General features: G+C 42.7%; 2 protein-coding genes across 7 annotated transcripts; one reads left to right on the forward strand and one right to left on the reverse strand.

The window, feature by feature from the left end:
- Positions 1–553: 553 nt before the first annotated feature.
- Positions 554–15539, forward strand: nat10 (N-acetyltransferase 10). Of its 6 annotated transcripts, none has more exons than XM_061822076.1 (29): positions 554–640; positions 1240–1363; positions 1440–1531; positions 1607–1778; positions 1880–2002; positions 3688–3749; positions 3818–3932; positions 4001–4108; positions 4347–4480; positions 4610–4703; positions 4772–4870; positions 4951–5087; positions 6908–7032; positions 7119–7269; positions 7430–7526; positions 7602–7718; positions 8285–8386; positions 8486–8560; positions 9717–9833; positions 10221–10354; positions 10453–10501; positions 10812–10902; positions 10975–11082; positions 11151–11323; positions 13193–13312; positions 13495–13593; positions 13865–13938; positions 14009–14089; positions 15373–15539. In XM_061822076.1, the coding sequence occupies exons 2-29, from the start codon at positions 1250–1252 to the stop codon at positions 15524–15526; spliced, it is 3117 nt and encodes a 1038-aa protein (XP_061678060.1). In that variant the 5' UTR covers positions 554–640; positions 1240–1249; the 3' UTR covers positions 15527–15539. The 6 variants fall into 6 exon arrangements, with proteins under 6 accessions (XP_061678060.1, XP_061678057.1, XP_061678059.1 ...); XM_061822073.1 differs by having other exon boundaries at positions 566–640; positions 1243–1363; XM_061822075.1 differs by having other exon boundaries at positions 635–728.
- A 281-nt stretch (positions 15540–15820) lies between these two features.
- On the reverse strand, positions 15821–21328 carry adal (adenosine deaminase-like). The gene is made up of 10 exons (XM_061822081.1): positions 21189–21328; positions 20897–21027; positions 20763–20823; positions 20587–20674; positions 20427–20508; positions 20213–20339; positions 18895–18975; positions 17593–17731; positions 16423–16523; positions 15821–16017 (listed from the first exon to the last, which is right to left on the reverse strand). Exons 1-10 carry the CDS (start codon positions 21231–21233, stop codon positions 15826–15828), a joined length of 1047 nt encoding a protein of 348 aa, XP_061678065.1. The 5' UTR covers positions 21234–21328; the 3' UTR covers positions 15821–15825.
- Between the last annotated feature and the right edge of the window lie 2391 nt (positions 21329–23719).

Genomic DNA, 23719 nt, shown 5'->3' on the forward strand with positions numbered 1-23719 from the left:
TACGATTGTATTAGTATAAATCCACATCCACTACTGACTCCGTAATGCTTTGAAAACCTCCCAGTCAAGAATGAATTAGTGCCCCTCGTGGCGAATCGAATTTCATACGTACAAAACGTCCCAACGTGGAAAAGGAAATCTAGTTAGACACAGCAATCGATCCATTTTCTGAGCCGCTTATCCTCACGAGGGTCGCGGGAGTGCTGGAGCCTATCCCAGCTGTCATCGGGCAGGATGCGGGGTACACCCTCAACTGGGTGCCAGCCGATCACAGGGCACATGGATACGGATAACAGTCGCACTCACAACCACACCTCGGGGCAATTTAGAGTCTACATTTTATGCGTGTTTTTGGGATGTGGGGGGTAAGCCGGAGTATCCGGACAAACCTCGCTTGGGCATAGGGAGAGCGTGCAAACTCCACACAGGCGGGGTACGGGATTTGAACTCCGGTCCTCAGAACTGTGAGACCAACGCTCTACAGCTGTTCCACCGTGCCGCCAACGCCGTAATGAAAAAAATAAAAACTGCACGTGCATTCAAAAAAAAAAAAAAAAAAGAACCTAGGACTGAGTCGCACCAACGTCGCACGAAAATGACGTCAACGAAGGGGTCCTTCATGAAACGCGTCTTGTTCCATGTGAGTATATCAACAACATGATGGCAACACTAGTTTAAAGTAAAGGTTGGAGTTTGGCGGAATTTTAACACCTGTTAGGTAATACAAGGTAACACGGGATATATTGTGTTTAGATTTAAAGGTTGTTTAGGTTGTATTGTTTCACATGGTCTTTTATTCCGACACATGCTAGAATTCGGTGAATGAACACTCGTTCACGCTCGCAATGATGTGATGCAGAAATTTGCTGCCCATTGCTACTTAAAGATCGATCCTCTTATATCACTTTTGACTACTTTCCCAATCCCTGCTTTTAGGTTTGCCGCTTTACATAATTCTAAAAATGTGATGAGAAATACACTACGGGTGCTTTTGTTTTTGTTTTGTTTTTACTTGAAAGCGCGGTGTTGTTCCAGACTTGCTCCTCTTTGTAGTCTACAGGTTTGTCTTCATTATATTTTCGAGAGTAATATAAATATATTACGATATTTCTGTTGTTTTTGTTGAAGCGCGTCAATTTAATCCCATGTCCCGAAAAGACTGAAGCGCATCATACAACACAACATATTACCCATTTTGGTCCCTAAGTGAGTGGGGTCCTCCCTGCATTTTTTTCCCAGTAGGAAAAAAATGGCCACTGTGCGCAAGAAGGTTGACAACCGCATTCGTGTCCAGATTGAGAATGGCGTTGCCCAGCATCATCGCACCATGTTTGTGGTGGTGGGAGATCGTGGACGAGATCAGGTAATGTTCTGATTCTTGAACTGAATTTAAGGTTATTGGCACTCGGCAAAATAGTGAATTTGGGTTGATGATCCAGGTGGTCATTCTGCATCACATGCTGTCCAAAGCAAGCGTCAGAGCACGACCGTCTGTATTGTGGTGCTATAAGAAAGAACTTGGCTTCAGCAGGTGCCTTTTCATATCCTTTTCTATTTCCTATTTGTTTGATACTTTTAACAATTGACTATGTGTGTGTTCACGCAGTAATCGCAAGAAACGTATGAAGCAGCTGCAGAAGAAAATAAAAACGGGCACCTTGAATCTGAATCAGGATGACCCCTTTGAGCTCTTCGTTGCTGCCACTAACATCCGCTACTGTTACTACAATGAGACTCACAAGATACTGGGAAACACTTTTGGCATGTGTGTTTTACAAGTGAGTCCATTTGTCCTTACAGACATTTTCCATGTACAGTATTACCCAAATACTGTAAATGGAGACAAGAGCTTTTCGTTTTTGTTTTTGATGTTGCACAGGACTTTGAAGCCCTCACTCCTAACCTCTTAGCCAGAACTATTGAGACAGTTGAAGGCGGCGGTATTGTGGTCATACTATTACGGACGGTGAACTCCCTCAAGCAGCTGTACACAATGACCATGGTAAGTTTTTCTGCTTCTGCACACGTAGGCAGGATGTCAAGTTCAGTCCTAGGGCCCAATTCCTTTTTAATTTGAACTGTAATTATTAGCAGTGATTAGGATTTGTGAGTCTAATATACCATATTTCCATCATGGTTTAGTATCAATGGTTTGGGTGGACTTCAGACTTGCAGCTGGTGCCTGTTAATGCGTAGGTTGACCAGACGTGATTGTGTACACATCCCATGTCAAGTATATGTAAGGAAAGATGTCACGAGAAGTGTGTTCTTTTGGCATGTTTACAGTCGCTTTGTTTGTTTCCTTTTTTTTAATTGCACCCCTTAATTCTTCTTCTTCTTCTTTTCCTTTCGGCTTGTCCCGTTAGGGGTCGCCACAGCGTGTCATCTTTTTCCTTTTTAGCCTATCTTCTGCATCTTCCCCTCTAACCCCAACTGCCCTCATGTCTTCCCTCACCACATCCATCAACCTTCTCTTTGGTCTTCCTCTCGCTCTTTTGCCCGGGAGCTCCATCCTCAGCACTCTTCTACCAATGTACTACTCACTCCCTCGCCTCTGAACATGTTCAAACCATCCAAGTCTGCTCTCTCTAACCTTGTCTGCAAAACATCCAACTTTGGCTGCCCGTCTAATTAGCTCATTTCTAATCCTATCCAACCTGGTCACTCCGAGCGAGAACCTCAACATCTTCATTTCTGCTACCTCGAGTTCTGCCTCATGTTGTTTCTTCAGTGCCACCGCCTCTAATCCGTACATCATGGCCAGCCTCACCACTGTTTTCTAAACTTTGCCCTTCATCCTAGCGAAGACTCTTCTGTCACATAACACAATTGCAGCCCTTAATTGCAATTCGAAAATTCCATTTGACTAAATCTTGAGGAGTGTTTGATTTCTGTTAGTCCATCCATCCTATTTATTTGCTGCTTATCCTCACGAGGGTCGCGGGGAGTGCTGGAGCAGCTGTCAACAGGCAGGAGGCAGGGTACACCCTGAACTGGTTGTCAGCCAATCACAGGGCACACAGAGACAAGCAGCCGCACTTACAATCACGCCTAGGGGCAATTTAGAGTGTCCAATTAATATTGCACGCTTTTGGGATGTGGGAGGAAACTGGAGTGCCCGGAGAAAACCCACGCAGGCATGGGGAAAACATGCAAACTCCACACAGGCAGGTCCGGATTTGAACCCGAGACCTCAGACCTGTGACGCTAACGCTTTACCAGCTGAGCCGCCGTGCCGCCTTTCTGTTAGTCCTTTGGCCCTATTTAAAATTGAGTTGTACAGTACTCAATAATAGTAGAAAATGTTTTGAAATGATTTCTCTTGACCTCAATTTTTCCGTCACAAGTGCCTATTTTAACAAGGGTAACTTACAGCGTTCCACTGTATTTTTCACAAAAAACATTTGTTGTATTGTACAAGGTTGGGTACCCATAATACACACCATATATCCAATCAGTGTATTTTTGGTGCGCTTGCATCAGCAAATATCTGCCACATTTCATAATTGTATTCACATTTAGAAGAGGCCTGACTCCAATCTTGGGTTTCAGTTCCATGGTTTTTTTTCCCAACTGTTCTCGCTACCATGACTCATCGCTGAATTGTGCAGCTTGAGAATGAAAACATTTGTTTCATTTGAACCAAACAGTGTGTTATTTTTAATTTTTAATTTTATTTTTTTGCAGGATGTTCACGCTCGCTACAGAACAGAGGCTCATCAGGACGTGATCGGAAGGTTCAATGAGAGGTAAATGCTGCTCACATTTTGGACATATTACAGCAACTGTGAAAGTGTTCATTTTTTTCGACTTGTAGGTTCATCCTGTCCCTTGCCTCTTGCAAGAATTGTGTTGTCATCGATGACCAACTCAACATCCTGCCAATCTCCAGCCACATGGCCAACATCAAGCCAGTGCCGCCAAAGACACAGGTGCCCGTATTAAAGACGGTGCTCGCTGGTTCTCTTTAGCTCAACCATTTTTTCATTTTCTGTCTCAGGAGGAGGGTTTGTCTCCAAAAGAACAGGAGCTTAAGGACCTCAAAGAGACTCTCCAGGACACTCAGCCAGTAGGCGTCTTGGTGGATAACTGCAAGACCATGGACCAGGTGACTGGCACTCTATTCAAAATCCATTTAAGCAGATGTCCTAAAGTTGAAGACATCAATTAAGCCAGAGAAAAAAAAAAAAAAAAAAGCACACAGATAATCCCTTTGAGGGCTCATGAGAGACACTGGGGGCATATGATTTTGGAAGATTGTGGTTCAATTGGGAATCGTGCCAAAAGAGTGTCAGAATAATTGCAATTTGAAGCCTCCCAACATCTAATGACGTGTTCTTTTCCAGGCCAAAGCCGTGCTAAAGTTCATTGAAGCCATCTCGGAGAAGACCCTGAGAAGCACCGTGGCACTGACGGCTGCTCGTGGCCGAGGCAAATCTGCCGCGTTGGGGCTGGCTGTCGCGGGAGCTGTGGCCTTTGGGTAGGAATAAACCAGTTGAGCATGGAAAATGGGCAATACTTGAATGGTTAACAGGAAATATATCACATGAAAATGCTGCGCCAGCAACACAATAGGGCAAACCTAACTTACACCTGATGTTGGTTACAGCTACTCCAACATCTTTGTAACATCCCCAAGCCCAGACAATCTGCACACCATGTTCGAGTTCATCTTTAAAGGCTTCGATGCGCTCCAGTATCAGGTAAGGCACACGTGCATCATGTCACTTGTTTATCATCCGGTGTTTTACTTCCTTTTTCTCTCATGCAGGAGCATTTGGACTACGAGATCATCCAGTCGCTGAATCCAGAGTTCAACAAAGCGGTCGTGAGGGTGAACATCTATAAAGAGCACAGGCAGACCATTCAGGTAAAAACAGTTTTCCATATCGGTTCTGCGTGTGTGTGTTTCTCTTGTGTGTATACATACACAAACGCCTTGTTCTCCAGTATATCCATCCAGGTGATGCTGTCAAACTGGGCCAGGCTGAACTTCTGGTTATGGATGAGGCTGCAGCCATCCCATTACCTCTAGTCAAGAACCTGCTGGGACCGTATCTGGTTTTCATGGCCTCCACCATCAATGGGTTAGTACATTTTACCTGAATGTGTTGATCATTTACAGACTAGATTAGCTACACATAATATGTAGTTGATGTAGTAAGTCTACACACCCCTGTTCAAATCAGTCCCGTTCAATTGAAGTCAGCACACACCACAATTTACAGTGCATCTTACTAACCGCATATAAACTTCAGCTATTTTAGTTGTCTTTTCCTGACGTTTATTTGCTTTCTTGCAGAAGCTTTTTTTTTTTTTTTTTTTTTTGCTGACACCGACTGCTATTTAGAACTGTTTATAATTCCCCCCACCTTTATTAAGAATCTAGTTCCAGTTGATGAAAAACAGCTTCAAAGCATGATACATGATACTTTTAGGGATGGTGTTCTTTTGGTGCCAAGTATTGTTTGTGCCGATCATACCTTTTTGGAATTTTGCCCAAGTGGCTCAACCTTAGTTTTATCAGTCCATCCATCCATCTATCCATCCATCTTCTTAGTCGCTTATCCTCACAAGGGTCGCAGGGAGTGCTGGATCCTATGCCAGCTGTCAACGGGCAAGAGGCGGGGTACACCGTGAACTGGTTGCCAGCCGATCTCAGGGCACATTGAGACAACAGACTGCACTCACAATCACACCTAGGGGCAATTTAGAGTTTCCAAATAATGTTGCATGTTATTGGGATGTGGGAGGAAACCGGAGTGCCCAGACAAAACCCACGCAGATACGGGGAGAACATGTAAACTCCACACAGGCGGGTCCGGGATCGAACCTGGGACCTCAGAACTGTGAGGCCAACGCTTTCCAGCTGATCCACTGTGCCGGCCCAGACCATAATCAAATCTCCCATATATGTACATGTGAGAAAATGTGTGTGTTAACTTTTTGGTTGTAATTCCAAAAGGTACGTTTGGCACAAACACAACACTGCACATCACTCAAAGCATACTATGCCTCCAGTCAATATGGGGGGAATTATGAACATTCTTCTCCTATAAAGCAAACAAAATGTGGGGAAAAGCCTGTTAGAGGATTGGAAGTTTATTTGGGGTTCATCAGAGCCACTTAAAAAGGTGTGTGTAGTGACCCCCCCCATTCAACATGAGTTTGAATGTGACACAGCCTAGCCTATAAGCGGGTGTGCAAACTTGTACAACCAAGTTGTTTGATTATATTTCCCCTGTTGAAATTTTCTTCCCCAACTGAATTGTACCGGTTACAGAGGGGTCAAAATCATGGAAAAAGATTTGAAAGGATTTATTGTTTTCAGTTTTATTATCAAAGAAACAAGCAAATTTAAATAGGCTGTGTAGAATTTTTCTACCCATTTGCATCCACATGCAACCGCTGCAAGAACTGTTTTAAGCATCCTGTGCAAACATGCCCGCTCAAATTCACACTTCTAGACGGTTTTCACTGACCCTACCATGAATGTTTTTTTTTTTTAAATGTACTTGTTAGTATGTATAATGTAAATATCACAAAATGTCTCATGTATATTGGGATGTAAGATTGAGCCCACATCAATCAATCATATTTAGTGAAAGAGAGGCCTTAAATTTTTCTCAGCAAGTCTGAAATTTGGCTAACAACTCTTATGTTGGACTGCATTGTACTTCAAGCTATTCCTAATACTTTGTCTCTCAACATTGTTTTCAATGTATTGCCCCAATAATAACCATCTTGTCGAATGAATAGTTCTCGGACTGTGTCCAACAAAGCCATGATTCTAAGTCTTTTTTTGTGTTTCTTTTCAATTTATTATCATTCTTTTTTTATTGTATTTTTTTATTTGCATTGGACAAATGTGCCTTCTGAGTTACTTCTTGTTGGCTGTGCTGTGCAGCTATGAAGGCACTGGCCGTTCCCTCTCCCTCAAGCTGATTCAGCAGTTGAGACAGCAGAGCGCACAGAGCCAACAGAACATGTCAGCCGAGAACAGGAGCGTCAGCACAGCCAGGCTAGCAGCGGGTATGAGCTGTACCGTACGCTACGGCAGCCATTTTAATGTTCTCATTCTAGCGTGTGTCTGACTTGTCTCTTGGCTCCCTGTCCAGCTCGCAGCCTCCACGAAGTAAGCCTGCACGAGTCCATTCGGTACGCAGCGGGTGATGCGGTGGAGAAGTGGCTCAATGAGCTGCTCTGCCTGGACTGCCTAAATATTCCTAGACTCATCTCTGGTTGTCCTCTTCCGCAAAACTGTGACCTGTATCCTTATTGAAAGAAGTGCTCATTTATGGGTCTCATTTATTGCGCATTTATAGGCAGTTCCACATGCCGACTGTCAAAAACCTGTCGCTTTGTGAGATTTAGATACTTAATTGATTGAGATGGAATGACCGTTGTAAACTTGACAACCCGAGTTTAGATATTATGTGAACCGAGACACATTGTTTTGCTACCACAAGGCATCCGAAGCCTTCCTGCAGAGGCTGATGGCCCTCTACGTGGCGTCCCACTACAAGGTGAGACCTTAAGCTGCTTCTGGTTCTTAATTTCTTCTTCTGTTCACTTGCTGACTCAACATGTTCCGCCTGCAGAATTCCCCCAACGACTTGCAGATGTTGTCTGACGCGCCGGCCCATCACCTCTTCTGTCTTCTCCCGCCCGTTCCCCCCACGCAGAACTCGCTGCCCGAAGTCCTCGCTGTGGTGCAGGTAGGACTTTGAGAACACACGGAAAGGGACCAGAGCAGCATGTCATGTGTGCACCGTTCCAAGGAAACGGTCGTATGTTTATCATCATGATGTGGCTCGTGTTTAGGATTACTCGTACTACATTATTCTAGACCTTGGGTGCTAATCCTTATCATTTTGTGTGTTTATGTTAGCAGAAGTTTGTTGACTGTGTGCCTTGTTTAGTTGTCACATTCATGGTTACTTTTATGTTGCACTGTGTTTTTATGAAACTATCTTTAAGTTGTTTGTGATATCGTGAGCTCCAGGGTCCAACAGGGCACCTTGGAAACTCAAGACTACAGCAATCCCTGAGTAACGGTGCCACTGCACAATTGTGTCTTATTGTTAGTTAATTATGTGCATAGTATTGTATTTTTAGGTTTGGTGTGCGGTATTGTTGTTTACCAGATTGTTGTGCTCTTTGATTTTGTGTCATTCTATCACTCCAGTAGAAATGGAACTCCTTACCTATCCACTTAAAAAATATTTTCACACGCACGTCACTCAACATCTCCTTGCGTGATTTACTCTGTGGGAATTTGCAGGTGTGTCTGGAGGGCGAAATATCCCGACAGTCTGTCCTCAACAGCCTTTCTAGAGGGAGGAAAGCCTCAGGTGACCTCATTCCATGGACTGTCTCAGAACAGGTGCTCAGAAACCGGATCATAAAGTTGTCTTTTTTTTTGGGGGGAATTCCTGCACATTAAAAGAGCACAATGAGCGCCCATTGATCCTTTTGCCTACAGTTCCAAGATCCTGACTTTGGTAGCCTGTCTGGAGGCCGAGTGGTGCGGATTGCTGTAAATCCAGACTATCAAGGGGTAAGACAATAGATTGTCTGACGATAAATTGAAATATCACACAGGCAAATGTATTCAGGCTATTTGCTGAGTATTTAGTAAAAGAACCCTTTTGCGCTAATACAGCCAAGGTCATTTTGGGAATGACGGAACAAGTTTTTCCACACCTAGATTGTTGCAAGTTAGTTATGCCACCAAATAATAGGTTATTTACTTTAAATTAATTTAATCACGTCTGTCCCAATACTTTTGCTCACTGGAAAAGTGGGTGGCTTCAAACAAAAGGTGCTCTGTCCTGAGTCTGGTGTTAGTTTTGTTGAGGCAATTCTCCGAACACGTGAGGTGTTCATCACTCAGCAGGGGTCGCTCGGATGTTTTCATGGTGGTTATCACAATAAAGGTCTGACAAGAACCACCAGCATCCTCTTTGCCATCTACCAGATTTTGGGAGACTGGACAAGCCAAAAGGAAAATAACAACAGGTCAGGTTAATTAAAGCCCAAATTAGAGATGTGTCACGACGGTTCTTTCAGGGCCAATTCCGACTAATAGTCATCAAAGCACCGTGTAACTGGTATATCGGTATCATTGTTTTGAAAACTACAAACCCTCACGCTTAACTCTATTTTGTTGAACAACTTCTCAGATTTGCACCATGTTGTTCATTTATTTATTTTGGGCGTCATATTTGTTTTAAAATGTTAACAAAAAGTGTGGGGAGTGCCCTCGTTCAGCAGCGCGTTAAATGAAAACTCAACAAATAAATAGCCTCCTAAAGTTTTCTACAGTAAATGACTTTACCGTAACAGCCTACAAGCCGCGACCTTTTTCACACGCTTTCAACCCTGCGGTTTATGCGGCGATGCGCCGCTAGCCTTACCGCACCTGGTTGTAAGCCTCGGTAGACAGACAATGCTAATGCTCCGAGTATGTACCGAGGCTTATAATCAGGTGCCGGGAATTACGGTAAATATCACTAAATGTTAATCCCTCGTTTGTGTTTAAATTCAAATAAGAACATTCTGGTGCAGAAGGGCCCCGTCAAACTCCCAACATTAGTGGCCTAACCAATGAAAACAGACAAAAGTCTTCCGAGAAGAGTAGAAGCTGTTCTCATGGTGTTCTCACACTTAAATTCGTGCAGTTTAAGCAACCATAGATCTTGTGTGTTCACCAGATGGGCTATGGGTCCCGAGTGCTCCAGTTGCTCCAGATGTACTATGAGGGCAAGTTCCCCACCATGGATGAGACCACAGACCCCCAGCACAAAGAAATCACTACAGTCAGCAGTGAGGTATAAAAAGCACTAACTTTACTAACTTTGGGTCATATATGGGTGGAATGTTTCTGGTAATTTTCCATGGGAAGTTCATCTTGGGACTATGTCAAATTGGAAACGCTGTAAATAGATGGGATCTAATGGGAAGTCACTGGACTTGAGGGTCATGTAATGGTAAAAGTTATAATTTTCAAGCATAAAGATAGACATTTGGTTTTGTCATTAGCAGACCTCCTGGAAAATAGAAAGTTCTCCTTGCCCAGATGCGGGGGCATTAAAATACCTTTCATTTCGGAAAGCTTCCAAGTATGAAAATTGACAGGATTTTGCAACACTTTGACTGTAATTAAAAAATGATAATAATAAAATAACGACTCATAAATGGCATGGATGTGGTCTCAGGCTGTCACGTTACTGGAGGAGGTGGTGACGCCTCGCAAGGAGCTCCCACCACTGCTGCTGAAGCTGAGCGAGAGGAGAGCAGAGCGACTGGACTATCTCGGGGTTTCTTACGGACTCACACCTCAGCTATTGAAGTGAGAACCCTTCATTTTGAAAGAAGCACAGCAAAGTCAATAGAGACGTTCTTAAATGAAATGTCTTTTTTTTTTTTTTTTTTTTTTTTTATTGGCAGATTCTGGAAGAAAGCAGGTTATACGCCAGTCTACTTGAGGCAGACACCTGTAAGTATGGAAAGCTAGTCTCTATTTACAGGTGGAGGAAATGCCCATGGTACTAAATTTGATCACAATAATTAAGTCTCCAATTTTTGTGATTATTGACTACAGTAAGAGAGATGATGTTCTGAATTTAATGAAGTTGATCATAAAGACATCTCATTCATACTAAAGTATTGGGACCTAAGCAGTCGGACACCGTGCCATGAATAAAGTCATATTTATGTGTGTGTGAGTGACTAACTGACATGATGTATTAGAAGGTTGTTTGAATAATTAGGTATGTTGAGTTTGCATTTGGTCTGTGTGTCGGAAGAATGACCTGACCGGAGAGCACTCATGCGTGATGGTGAAAGAGCTGATCAGTGAAGAGGAGCAGAGCCAGTGGTTGTCTGCATTTTGGAAAGGTCAACGTTCATCCCCTTTTTGTCACCTTCATCTTATTTAATATCCCCGCTGAGCCTTCTTGCGTGGTTCAGATTTCCGCAGGCGCTTCATGTCCCTGCTCTCCTACCAGTTCGGCAGCTTCACCCCGAGCCTGGCGCTCAGCATCCTGCAGAACAAGAGCACCAAGGAGGCCATGAGCAGTAGGTCGACACGTGAGCTCTTCGCGGTGTCCTCTCTGAGCTCACTCGTCTCCTCCCGCTTTTCGCAGCTCTGTGCGCCTCGGAGCTGGCGGTCCACTTCAGCCCGTACGACCTCAGGCGTCTGGAGTTGTACTCGCGCAGCATGGTGGACTACCACCTCATCATGGACCTGGTCCCAACCGTGGGGCGCTTGTTCTTCCTCAAACAGCTGGGTGACGTCTCTCTGTCAGCGGCGCAGTGTGTAAGTCGCCTCCTCACATTGTCAAGAACACAAATGTGCGCTTCACTATTGACACACTAATTTTCCTTTTTTTTTTTTTCTTCCCCCTCGTGGAACCTTTCCCCAGCTATATGGTGAAAATTGTAATTCTCACATTTTGTGTTCTCTCTGAAACGCCATAAAATGCCACCGAAGCTGTCTAAATAGGAAAGCTTTAAGGGAGGGCAGTGGTACCTCGACTTAGGCATCTTGGGGGTTACAAACCGTCGCCTGGCTGATTAATATAGGGAAAAATGTCTGATTCATAGAAATTTCATCATGGGGTTTAAAATGGCTTTTGCACCTCATAAAACAAAGAAAATTCATGTGCCAAGTTTCACGCTGTGCGTATATTTTAGTTTGTTGGGAGAGCTAGGGAGCGATCCTGACATTGAATAGTGAAATAGTTTGATTAAATGATAATGTTCTAACCACCTGTAATCAATGTTCCCTCTAATTTTTTTACGTGTCTGAGCAAACACACGAAGCCCGTGAGCGCTCCTTTTGACCACTGCTAGCAACAACAGACGTATGGACAGTGGTCAATCAGTGTCATCCATTGAAGTCACGTGGCTCATTAAAAAGGTTCACATTACATTCCCATCAGAACATTTTTAAGAAAAATTTTGTGTTTTTGCAAACCTACATTGAAAATGTCAACAAACAAAAAAAAAGAGAAAAATAAATATAAGTTACAATAAACAAATACATACCAAGCCAACTATGAACTATAAATTTGAAATGTCGCTTCCAACTTTGTTTCATTTTTTTTTTAACCCACAATGATATCCCTGTCTGTTTTTCTTGGTGTGAAACTGAATTATTGCTTGCAGAATATCTTTCGCAATGCATGTTAAAAGCATAATGATGCTCCCAAACAGTTTTAGGGTTAATGTTATGTTGCATCCTATATTTAAAATACAGAATTATCTATTTATGCACTGTATCGTCTGTGCTTTCGTCCTCGATCAGGCTGTGCCAAGGTGGAATTTTAACATTAGACACCATCTCATCCTGCACTTTCTACTTTGGCTTCAGACCAGACCTATTTTACTCAAAAAAAAAAAAAGAAACTCTCGTCCAGTTTCACCACTTTTTTTTTTCAATTATTCACACACCCGGTGTTGTCCGGTAAACTCGGAAGTAGAGTGTGTGGGCCCTTGTGTGGCCGAGCAGCAGCTCTGTGTGAGAGGCAGCGTGCTGCAGTTTAAAAAAAAAAAAGTCAGGCTGCAGTTAACTCCGCTGTATGTTTTCCTCTTATGTGCCGTACAAGGATGAGAGAGCCGTTTTATGTTTGCACAGAGTGTTCCTTCAATGTGGACAATGACAGCCGTTAGCCATTTGAGTGCATCTGTGACCGACCAGCTTCCATAACATGACAAAATGTTATCTGTACTCTGGTGGCGCGTCACAAAAATAAGTACATTGAGAAGTTAACTTCCTCCTTAGCCTCTGTAGCAATTAGGCACTGACTTGCTATTAAGTCAGTTGTCAGTTACAGGACCTCAACAAGATGCATTAATGAAGCGTGTTAACAACAGCAGGTGGGACAATATCATATTCAGATGATTGATAAATAACGCAGTGTTGACTTTTTGTTTTTTTTATCCTAACAAATTGGACACACTTTAGGTCAATACAAGACAATGGATATCATAAGCACTGTAAAAAAGAAAACCAAAATAAACCACAAAACTGTTCTCCCACACACTGTAATGTAAATGGTATTTTGACACCTAGATAAAAGCAAAAAATGTAAAACTTTTTTACCCCATCTATAAACTAAATATGGGTTGGTGGGTGGGGTCAACAATCATCCCGTTTTCGTCACGTAGGGTTCCTGTTTTGCAGGCAATTCTGCTGGGCCTCGGACTGCAGCACAAAACGGTGGAGCAGTTGGAAAAGGAGTTGGACCTTCCGAGCTCGCAACTCATGGGCCTCTTCAACCGCCTCGTGCGCAAATTTGTGCAAGTAAGTTCACCAGCATCACAGGCGAGATACTTGAAACTTAGTTTATTATCATGGAAAGCAGAAGTTATTTCGGTAGGTCAATTCGGTACACATTTTATAACGTTGAACAGCGAAATATATATACGTATATATTTAGAGTTCACTTTATTTTAAATTTTTTGAGGACCACTTGTTTGTTGTAGGTTTTTACCAGTATCCAAGAAAAGGCCATTGAAGCAGAGATGGCAACAACTAAAGATGTCACCATGGAACCAACCGCCCGAAGCCTTCACGAAGATTTGGTAAGTTTCATTTGTATTTCATGCAAATGTCTCACAAATATTATAATATTTACCATGTAGCAAGTCAGAAAGCGCTGTGATTGGTCAGTAACCTACCTATGTACTTGTTGACAACTGCACGGTGTGCGACCAGAACGAATAGTAAACCTAAAAATCTACTTAACATCTAGTACTTTACCAGTAGAACTAGTGTCATGCAGATGTCAACTAGTTGACAACCGCGCACATTACTATTATTTCCAAAAGTGAAAATAGGTGCCTCTTTTGTCAGAACGAGGCAGCAAAGGAGTTTGAGGAGAAACACAAGCGGGATAAAGAGAAAGTGATGGAACTTGACTTAGAGGAGTAAGTATGGCACATCTCAGCCCATGTGAGAAATAACAAGAGAGACGTGAGCTAAAACCTGCCTTTCCAGGTACAAAATCCGCGGACGTGATGAGGAATGGAATGAGGTGCTGAAGAAAGCTGGGAACACGGCGATGGTCAGCATTAAAAGGTGCAGTAAAGAGTAACACTGTGTGTCCTGTAAAGAGGCTTAAATGACACGATTGATAATCGCCGTAGCAACATCAATGCATGCAGTGGGATTTCTTTACATCAGATTATTTGCAAACGCCAGTGCACTGTAAAAACCCATATTGAATAGATACCTCGCCAACGTGACATCCAAGTAGTGAGGCCCGTTAATTTTTAGGTTTTACGTCCCAGCCCTCCATGAGATATTAATCGATGATACAGAGAGATCTTTAAAAAAAGATTATACTATAAAAGTTGCGATTGGCTGGTGATTAGTTCAGGCTCTACCCCGCCTCTCCCCCGAAGATAGCTGACCCACGGTGCAGAAGATTGATGGCTGGATTGACACTCCCACACACTCGCTTTTCTCCTGTCTGCTTTAAAACAAAAACACCTGCTATAAAACAAATTCTCACTAAAATCTGCAAATAATTAATGGCTACAGAGGACCACTTGTCTAAATGAAATTCACCTGATTTAGACATAAGTATGTACTTCTGGGTACCAAGGGGCCACAAGATGGCAGCAAAGCACTTGTTTTGTCTGAATGAAGGGACTCAATGTTGTTCCTTAGCACCAACATGACACAAAAGGGTGATAAAGCACAATTTGTCTAAATGAAACTCCTCAACTCACTAGCACAGTTCCCTGACACCCAGACGGCACAAGATGGGTCTCAATTAAGCTCCACAATTCACATCAACACTGTATCTTGGCAACAAGATGCCACAACATGTTATACTTTGTTGTTTGGACCTTGGCACAAAAACCCGTGAATCCTACATGAATTTTTCAATGAAGACAGGATGATCAGTTCCAAAATAAAATAGTGAATGCCGAACTGCAAATATGCCGGTATTCCTAGAAAGCCAAACTATGAAATCGATAAGATGTGCAAAATCATAGGCTCTCCGGTCAGGGGTGTGGAATGCTGACAAGACTGAGTGAACTAATGCGGAAGTTTAAATCAGTGGGGGGGGGGGAGAAGAATCAGCCAAGGCCATATAAAAGCTACATAACATTTCATATTTTTATTAAAGTTGATATCTGTGTTGTCGCTGCCTGTGGAGTTGTCTCCATGCAATTCGGTCTGCTCTTGAAGATTGTTTCAGTAGGAACGCAGTCATATCGGATATTCGTCATTTGAAATGTGGTTCCGGTTTAAAAAAAAAAAAAACTGATCCAAGCATGAATGCAGTAACAGGCACTTGTGAGCTCCCCGTACCCTAATGCATGTTGTTGTTTTCAATCCATTCCCACCAGTGACAAGAAGAGGAAACTTGACGCAGGAAATGCTGCAGCAAGTAATGGAGGTTTGCAACTCGAAAAGCAGAAGAAGAAGAAGAAGAAGGACATGCAGCATGGAAAGTTCAAGAAGGACAAACACGGCAAATTTGGAAAAAAGATGGTTAAGTGAATGTGAGCTCCAGTTACTTTTTTGTCATGGACAACAGAATGCTTTTTTTTTTTTTTTTTTTTTAAATCACAATAATTTGTGCCAAATATATATGTATACAAATATAGAAACAAGTCTACAGTGTCTTTTGTTTAAAATTGTGCACCTCAGCGCAAGAGTGTCAAACAAAACAGTTTCGAGTGTTTTCATTTTTTGTAATGTTACGATCGCTACAAAGTTTGATGTAAAAAAAATAAAAAGTTAGTTTTCCCTTTTGGATTAAATGAGGTAAGTGGTTGGACGACGCTAGGCTATCGGTGTCATTTGAGCACGCGGGGCTCTAACTGAGTCCACTTTTGCTTGAGCTGCTGCTTCACGTCGTCCGCCGCAAATATGAAGTCGATGGCTTGCCGGGAGAGGGTCCACACGGCCTCGCGACCCAGGCCGAACGTGGACGCCGCCAGCTGGTATTCCTGAGACAAGTCGGTACTGAACACGCCTTTATCGTCAGTCTGCAGGATGACAAATGGAAAAAAAAAATAAACGTATATGAAATTATTTGACATTTGTTTTAATATTAATTTCCTAGGAAAATCTAATTTTAATATTACACCGGCTACTTGTGCATCAGAGTCCCCTTACAACCGTGTCTTAGTGCGGTGTGTACACTCACAGCCAACAAGTCATCAGTTGGACTTATTTTGATTAACAAAACATTAAAAAAAATGTGGCGTTTCCACCTTTGCGTGACGTGCGCACACTCGTGGCTGACAATGAGGCGCTCTACAATGGCCAAACTGCCAGCAGGGAAGTTGCATTTTCGGGCCACAGGAAGGTAATAGTTAACTTACTTTCAAAATTGTGCCAGATAACAGAACAGGTCAAATGTAGCTTGTTTCAAAGAGGTCAGAACTTACACAGATGATGCTTGGGTGGCCCATCTGGTACCAGTACTTAAAGTGATGCTGGGAGTAACACGGCACAGTTTGTCCTTTGACGTTCGATGTCAAGCAAAGCTCTGGCGTGGGAGAAAAGAGGAAATGAAATGAAATGACGTGAAACTCTCACCGACTTAAAAATTGAAGCATGAAACGCTGTGGTGAAATCTGGGCGTGCTTACAGGAACACAAAGCTGGGGTGCTTGCAAGTAAGTAAGTAGTAAGTACTCACCACAGGAAGTTTTTAAATTTCAGAATGGATTGTTCACAAATCTGCTTTGATCGTCATCTAAATCACAAGCACTAAAGTGCTGCGGCATGGCCTCGCGAGAGATATACACACGGGACATCGCAGGAGTCTCGTAGAAGTGCAACAGTTTTGTCAGGAGCAATGGTCCAAAATTAATCCCGATTGTTGGCATGGTGTTCATACTTGTGTGTAATTGTTTGAAAAAATGAATCATGTCACAGTCGCTCACATTTGAAAAATGTATGGGTGTGGTCAGTCATGCCCGCAGATATAATGTTACGACTGTGGTCAACCGGTCATGCTCTGTTTGTAATTATGAGCGTACCCCTGTAAGAGCTGAGGGGGGCGGTGTCAGGTAAATTGGGAAGTAGAAGTAGGCTGAGCAGCAGTTCGTTGTTAGAGATCGTGTGCATCCGTGTTAAAAAAATAAAATGCCAGGCTGTGGTTCACTGTGCTGGATCAGTTTTCATGTGCGCTGACAGTGTGCGACAAGTGCGCATTTGCGCAACTTTGAGGGAACATTGGTCAAGAGTACACAAACTAAGCGACAACAAATTTTACGCGCGTGATTTTCCGTGCTCGACTGTGCAGATTTGAGAGTGCGATGGCGCGCGGGCACATACGTGCCCGTCAAATCACAGTGACTGATGTCACGTTGAGGAATCTGGACATTGCGCCCAAGGATGAACCCGACTTGTGGAAGTCCACAATTCCTGATATCTTAGCGGATTTGTTTTGTCTTTACCACGACCCTACAAAAAGCTGCACCATCTTTCAAGTGTGTGTCTGTTATCAATCAATAGACCTATCATGACACTTTCAAAGTCAGGAAATTATCATCTGGATTTTCCCAAATTGTTTCAAGGCTTAGTAATAATAATTGGTTCCCAACCCCTTACCCAAAGGGATGTTATTCTTCACCACTTTGTCAACAAGGCTCTGTGATCCGCCGACATCGGGATGCAGAAAGGTGCCGTGGCCGATCCGGTCCGGAGGCAGATTGAGCAGCAGCTCCGACTCCTCCAGCTGAGACGGAACCTGCGACAGTTTGTCGGCACACTTCATTAGGTAACACCTGCATAATCCATCCATCCATCTATTTACAACACTTATCCTGAGCTGGAGTTCAAGTCTAGGCACCCTTGTTCAAAAGGTTTTTTTTTCCTGTGGTATAAAACAATGAGACAAAGATAAATTATTTAAAAAGTTTCTTTTTCTACCATTGATGAGACTGATAAACTGAAGAAATAAATTGGGAGGGGGAAAAAATCCCAAGGTGAAAAATCCAACTGTGGTGCAGAGGAGAAGCAGTACAACAGGAACGTCGCTGGTTCGTAACCCCCCGAGTGCGTGTTGTCTGTCGCTATGTCCCATGTATTGCCCGTGATTAGATGTGGTTGGATATTAGGTGATGGTCGGAGGGGTCGGAGGTGCAGAATGGCAGCCACGCTCCAGTCAGAGCGCTCCAAGGCACCTGTAGCTACACACGTGACTTCGTACCACCAGTTGTGACTGAGGAGTACCGTAATTCCCGGCCTACAGAGCGCACCTGGTTATAGGCCTCACATTTGTAAAGGAAATACCATTTGGTACATACATAGGCCGCAGCCGTGTAAAAGCCGCAAGTACCCACATTGAAACCGACATTGAAACAAGAGATATTTACAAAGAAAGACAGTACTAATGCTACGCTAGCTCTGCTGCGCTAACAGGGCCAGTAAAAAAAAGTGAGACACAGCAATAACACACGAGCGCAGCGCTAACAGGGCCGGGCCGGACCGGTAAAAGTCACTTCCTCTGGACATATATTCCACTCATATATCTCACTCTTTCCTTTTCCGCTCGAGTGCCCCCTTGCGGCCGTTAGTAAAAAAAAATGCACAAATTAGCCGCATCACCGCATAAACTGCAGGGTTGAAAGCGTGTGAAAAAAGTCGCGGTTTATAGGCTGGAAATTACGGTAAATTAAAAATCTGTGAGTCTTACAAAAAAGCTCAAGCTCATTATGTATTTATTAAATTAGTCAAACTTCAATCAACCACAAACGGATTCGTGAAGACCGTCAACAGCAGTATTAATTGAACAAGGTCAGTTATTGTGGTTGTGTATTGCAGTTCATAATATTTTGGATGACTTGGATGTCCACAGGCACATTATGTTCCTAATTTTGTGGCCCCCGCGCGCATTTTTAATTGTCTTACTTCGGAGAGGTGCAGCGATAACTTAAGTCCGCTGTTCCTGGCTCTCTGTAAGGCAGGAAGGAGGTCTTTACCATGGCCCACCTGGAAATAACAAGCACAGTGCATTTTGCCACACTTCAGATGGGTTTGTATCATTAATGGAAAGTTTTGTTCATCGATTGCGCGACTTTGAAATGCTTTGCCTTTTTAATTTAAATCCCATTAAAGATAAGAAAGATGTTCTTCCGTGATCACAACACGTTTCCGATTCTGCCCTGGCACGAAAGAGGAGGCGCCCGAGTGTTTCAATGTGACGACGAGCGCCGCGTCAAAGCAGACGGCACCGAAGACTCAGCTTCATGTCATCGGATGGAAAAATGTTCGATGTAGAGCAGGGGTGTCAAACTCATTTTTGTGGCGGGCCACATTGTAGTTATGGTTTCCCTCAGAGGGCCCTTTTGGTTCTGAAAGCATCAAAATCTTTTGCCTCATCATCGTATTTACACATGAAATTCATGAAAGAGTTTTGAAATCTGAAATCAAGGGTAATGGCTTTTGCAACTATTGTTGATATTTGCTTGTACAAATATGCTTGAAATATCTCAACGTTTTCATTTATGATATGACATTTTGAAATTTTGGTACAGATTTGAACAAAAATCATGGAAGCTGATGCACATGATTTGCCTCTGCGGGCCACATAAAACCATACGGTAGCCCGGATTTGGCCTCCAGGCCTTGAGTTTGACACCTGTGATGTAGAGCGTTGACGCAATGATACCAAAAAGCTTCTCCAATGGTAATATTTGCCTTTTTTTTTTTAAAGACAAATATTATAAACCATACAATCATGGGTAAAAACATTGACACATTTTTAGCCATGAGTATTTATTTTTCTTTTTAAATGTACATTATTTTACTTGTCACTGAATTATTTTCTGGAGGGTAAATTTAAGGTTTAGTTTCTGTTATTTTGAATAACTACAAAGTTTTCAAACAAATGAATAACGGTGTTTATCAATCAAAATAGAAGTAAGTTTCTTGCAGCTTGTCCCGTTAGGGGTCGCCGCAGCGTGACATCTCAGATGAATGCTCATATTTGTTTGGCGCAGTTTTTACGCCGAATGCCCTTCCTGACGCAACCCCTTTTGGGGAGTAGTTTATCAATCAAAATAATCATGATTGTTATTTTTTCCCATGACCACGCAGCCCCTTTCACAGGACCTCCAACCCAAACAAAACGCTGGATCATACAGCCAATGCCACTTCCACTTTTTTTTTGGGAAAACAGCTAACCCACATAAATGGTAAGAACCCCTAAATCAAATGCCTGGCGTACCGTCGGATCTCCGCTGAGGTCAAGTCCAACCACGAGCCCGTCAGCGGCATGCATGAAGTCCTCAGCCAGCTTCACCGTTTCCATGGCAACCTCAGTCCCATTCCTGCGATCGATGGCTACGAGAAACCTGCAGGAGAAAGCGGCCAATGAAGAGTTTTTTTGTTGTTGCGCCCCCGCCCCCAGGAGGATTTTCATTTGTCCATCTTGCGCCCACCTGACATCAATGTCCACCTCCTCCTCTTTACACTGCCGGATGGCTTTTATGACCGTGTCCACGTAGCTCTTTTTTGTCAACCCTCAAAAATGACAACACATTAGGAAGAACTTCGTTCTCCGAGATGGGCAGGAGAAACCGTCCGTTTCATATCTCATACCAGTTTTCTTCTCCTCTCTGGGTGTACTCCTCAGCTCTAAATATTTGACGCCGTCAGCTGCAAACTCCTTGATGACATCTGCGGCCACCTAGGGTGAAAAGCATCGATCGAACTTCAACATGGTGCATGTATAAAGGGTTTTAAAAGTCACATTAGGACATGAGCCCCATCGTCACCATCAAGATGTCTTCCTCTGTGTCCACCAACTGATGAATGACCTTGAAGACCTGAAAGCACCTGCCGCACACAACGTTGAGTCATAAACGGCACCTGCGATCAAGTCTGGACTATTACGCACTGGTCTACGTACTCTTCCAAAGTTCTCCGCTGGCCTTTGTCGATGGCCGTCATGTGGTGTTGGATGTTCAGATGTGGCTTTCGCTTGATGAGCTTCTCCATGGTTTGAAAGCTCACCGAGCCGTTGAGGTGAGCGTGCAGCTCCTGGTGGGAGCAAATGCAATGCAAAAAAATAATAATAATAATAAATAAATGTAAGAATCAATTTTAACTTCCATATATTTTACAACGGTTTTCGAAATACTTTCAGTAAAAATAAAAAAATATAATTGGGCCATACATACATACGTGTACATTTGACTCACCACTTTTGGGAGCTCTCGATAAAAGAGTTCGTCGCCCTTGTGCATGGTCAAAAGAACATAAATGTCGCAAAATGTGTGAACTGTTTCGAGTTGAGTATCTGTGTGACGACGGTCACGGGACTGGCTGTGTTTTCAGGACGCATTTGGCCGTGACACAGATTGCAGTGCACCAGAAAAATGAGTTCCCGCGGAGCGAAAGAAATGTTCCGGACGAGAAATTCCAGTGAAATACAGAAAAGGTTGTTAAATAATTATGATACGGTCTCGTGGTTTTTTTTTTTATTGTTCTTCTAAAACGAAAATAAATATAACATTGAAAACATTCATCCATATCAGTGCAGAAATAGTGTTGCATTGACGTTTGTAACAGTATTACATATTCAGGTGACTCAAAAATGTAAAATATTTTGACTATTGAAATTAAAAAAAACTTGAATACTGTAATTAAATTAAACAATAATGAATCCATGTTTCTGAACTTCAAACAAAATGTTTTTTTGAATATTATGCAGTTTGTACAGTATAGTAAAACATATTTGTCTTCATTAAAGTCAGACAAGAGCTGAAGCCTCTTCCATCTGAGATTGGTTGACTGAATGAAAAACAGAAAGGTAGAAGATGTGCAAGAGCGTTGGCTTGAATGCCTTCACGGGTTAGATGACTTACATTATGACTTTGGCCTCTGCGATAAAGACCAGCTGTCCAGCAGCAACAGGAGCATCATTTTCAGCCACATCACTACTACTTTAGTCCTTTTGTACTCAGCCAACATGACTCCTGCAAACATCGCAACGTTGTCGGTGAACTGCGTGAACGTGTACTCACGAGATAGCAAAGTGTTCGAGAGGTTTATTCCTCGCTCCATCCAGATACTGTAGCTCACTCGCCTCCCTCCCTCCCGATGCATTGAGGTCCTTGCTGGTCTTCTGCCAGCAACCTGAGTCAAAGACAAAAAGTGTGACGCAACCACATACTGTACTAGGAGTTGGTGGGAGAATTCTCATTTGTGACAACTTTACAATATATAGTATCTTGTCATAATGACTTTCCTGTTGACTTTAAATGTTGTCAAGACATAAAACAAATCATATATCTGTTTTTTTTTGTTAAAATCTCTCACTGGGTGACTTTTATAATTTGCCATATTAAAATAGCTACATGGACACATTTATAGTCAGCTCCTGCAAGTAGAAAAAGACAAGTTGGCTTTGTTTAGATGAACACACGCAGTGCTGTGAAAAAAGTATTGGGCCCCCTTCTCAAGTTCTTATATTTTTGCATCGCGTTGCTTTAGCTCATCAAACAAATATAACCCAAGTAACTTAAAATGCTGTTTTTAAATATTGATTTCATTCATTAAAGGGGAAAAAATCCAAAGTTCCCTAACACTGTGTGAAAAGTAATGGCCCCCATCCATCCATTACTTGTACCGCTTATCCTCACTATCTGAAACTGAACAAATGTTTGGGCCATGCTCGGCTCCAACAACTCAAATCAAGCATTTTCTGAATTGCCAACGAGTCTTTTCACACTCTTCCTTTTAGAATTGTTTGAATTCAGAAAAAAAAAAAAAAAAAAGAGGGCTTTTCAGCACGAACGGACTTTTTAAGGTCACGTGACTGCGTTTCAATCAGATTCAAGAGTGGACTTTGACGGGCGACTCCAAAACTTTCATTTTGTTTTTATTGAAGCTATTTAGAAGTTGACTTGCTGGCGTGATTGGGATCATGATCCTGCTGCAAAATCCAAGTGCAATTCAGTTTGACGTCACAACCTGTTGGCTAAACTAAAATTCATCAAATAATCATGTTAATCTAAAGTTGTATGTCAAGACAAATCATATTCTATTGATAAGTAGTGTGGTGCAGATATAACGGTAGAGAGAGAAAGCTATAAAGTAATGATTTTTCAGCACATCAATCAAAGTAGTAAGTCTTTCCAGGTCAATGGGTTCAAGTCTAAGGGATATATACACACACACACACATGCTGGTAAAGTGTTGGCCTCACAGTTCTGAGGTCCCGGGTTCAGTACCGGCCCCGCCTGTGTGGAGTTTGCATGTTCTCCTCGTGCCTGTGTGGGTTTCCTCCAGACACTCCAGTTTCCCCCCACGTCCCAAAAACATGTAACATTAATTGGACAATCTAAATTCCCCCAAGGTGTGATTGCGAGTGCGGCTGTTCGTCTCTACAGTATGTGCCCTGCGATTGGCTGGCAACCTATTCAAGTTGTACCCCACCTCCTGCCCGTTGACAGCTGGGATAGGCTCTAGCACTCCCATGACCCTTGTCAGGATAAGCGGCTAAGAAAATGGATGGATGGATGGATGGATGATGGATGGATGGATGGATGGATGGATGGATGGATGGATGGATGGATGGATGGATATAAATATATTCTAGCCTCCCTGATCATTTTGACCATCCACCCATGAATCAATTTTCTATGACGCTAATCCTATTTCAGTTCCAATCTAATTACACACTTTACAAACATTTAGACTTCTAATGTAATATATGGTTATTATCGTG

Source organism: Syngnathoides biaculeatus, chromosome 6 (assembly GCF_019802595.1).
Source record: "Syngnathoides biaculeatus isolate LvHL_M chromosome 6, ASM1980259v1, whole genome shotgun sequence".
NCBI lineage: Eukaryota > Metazoa > Chordata > Actinopteri > Syngnathiformes > Syngnathidae > Syngnathoides > Syngnathoides biaculeatus.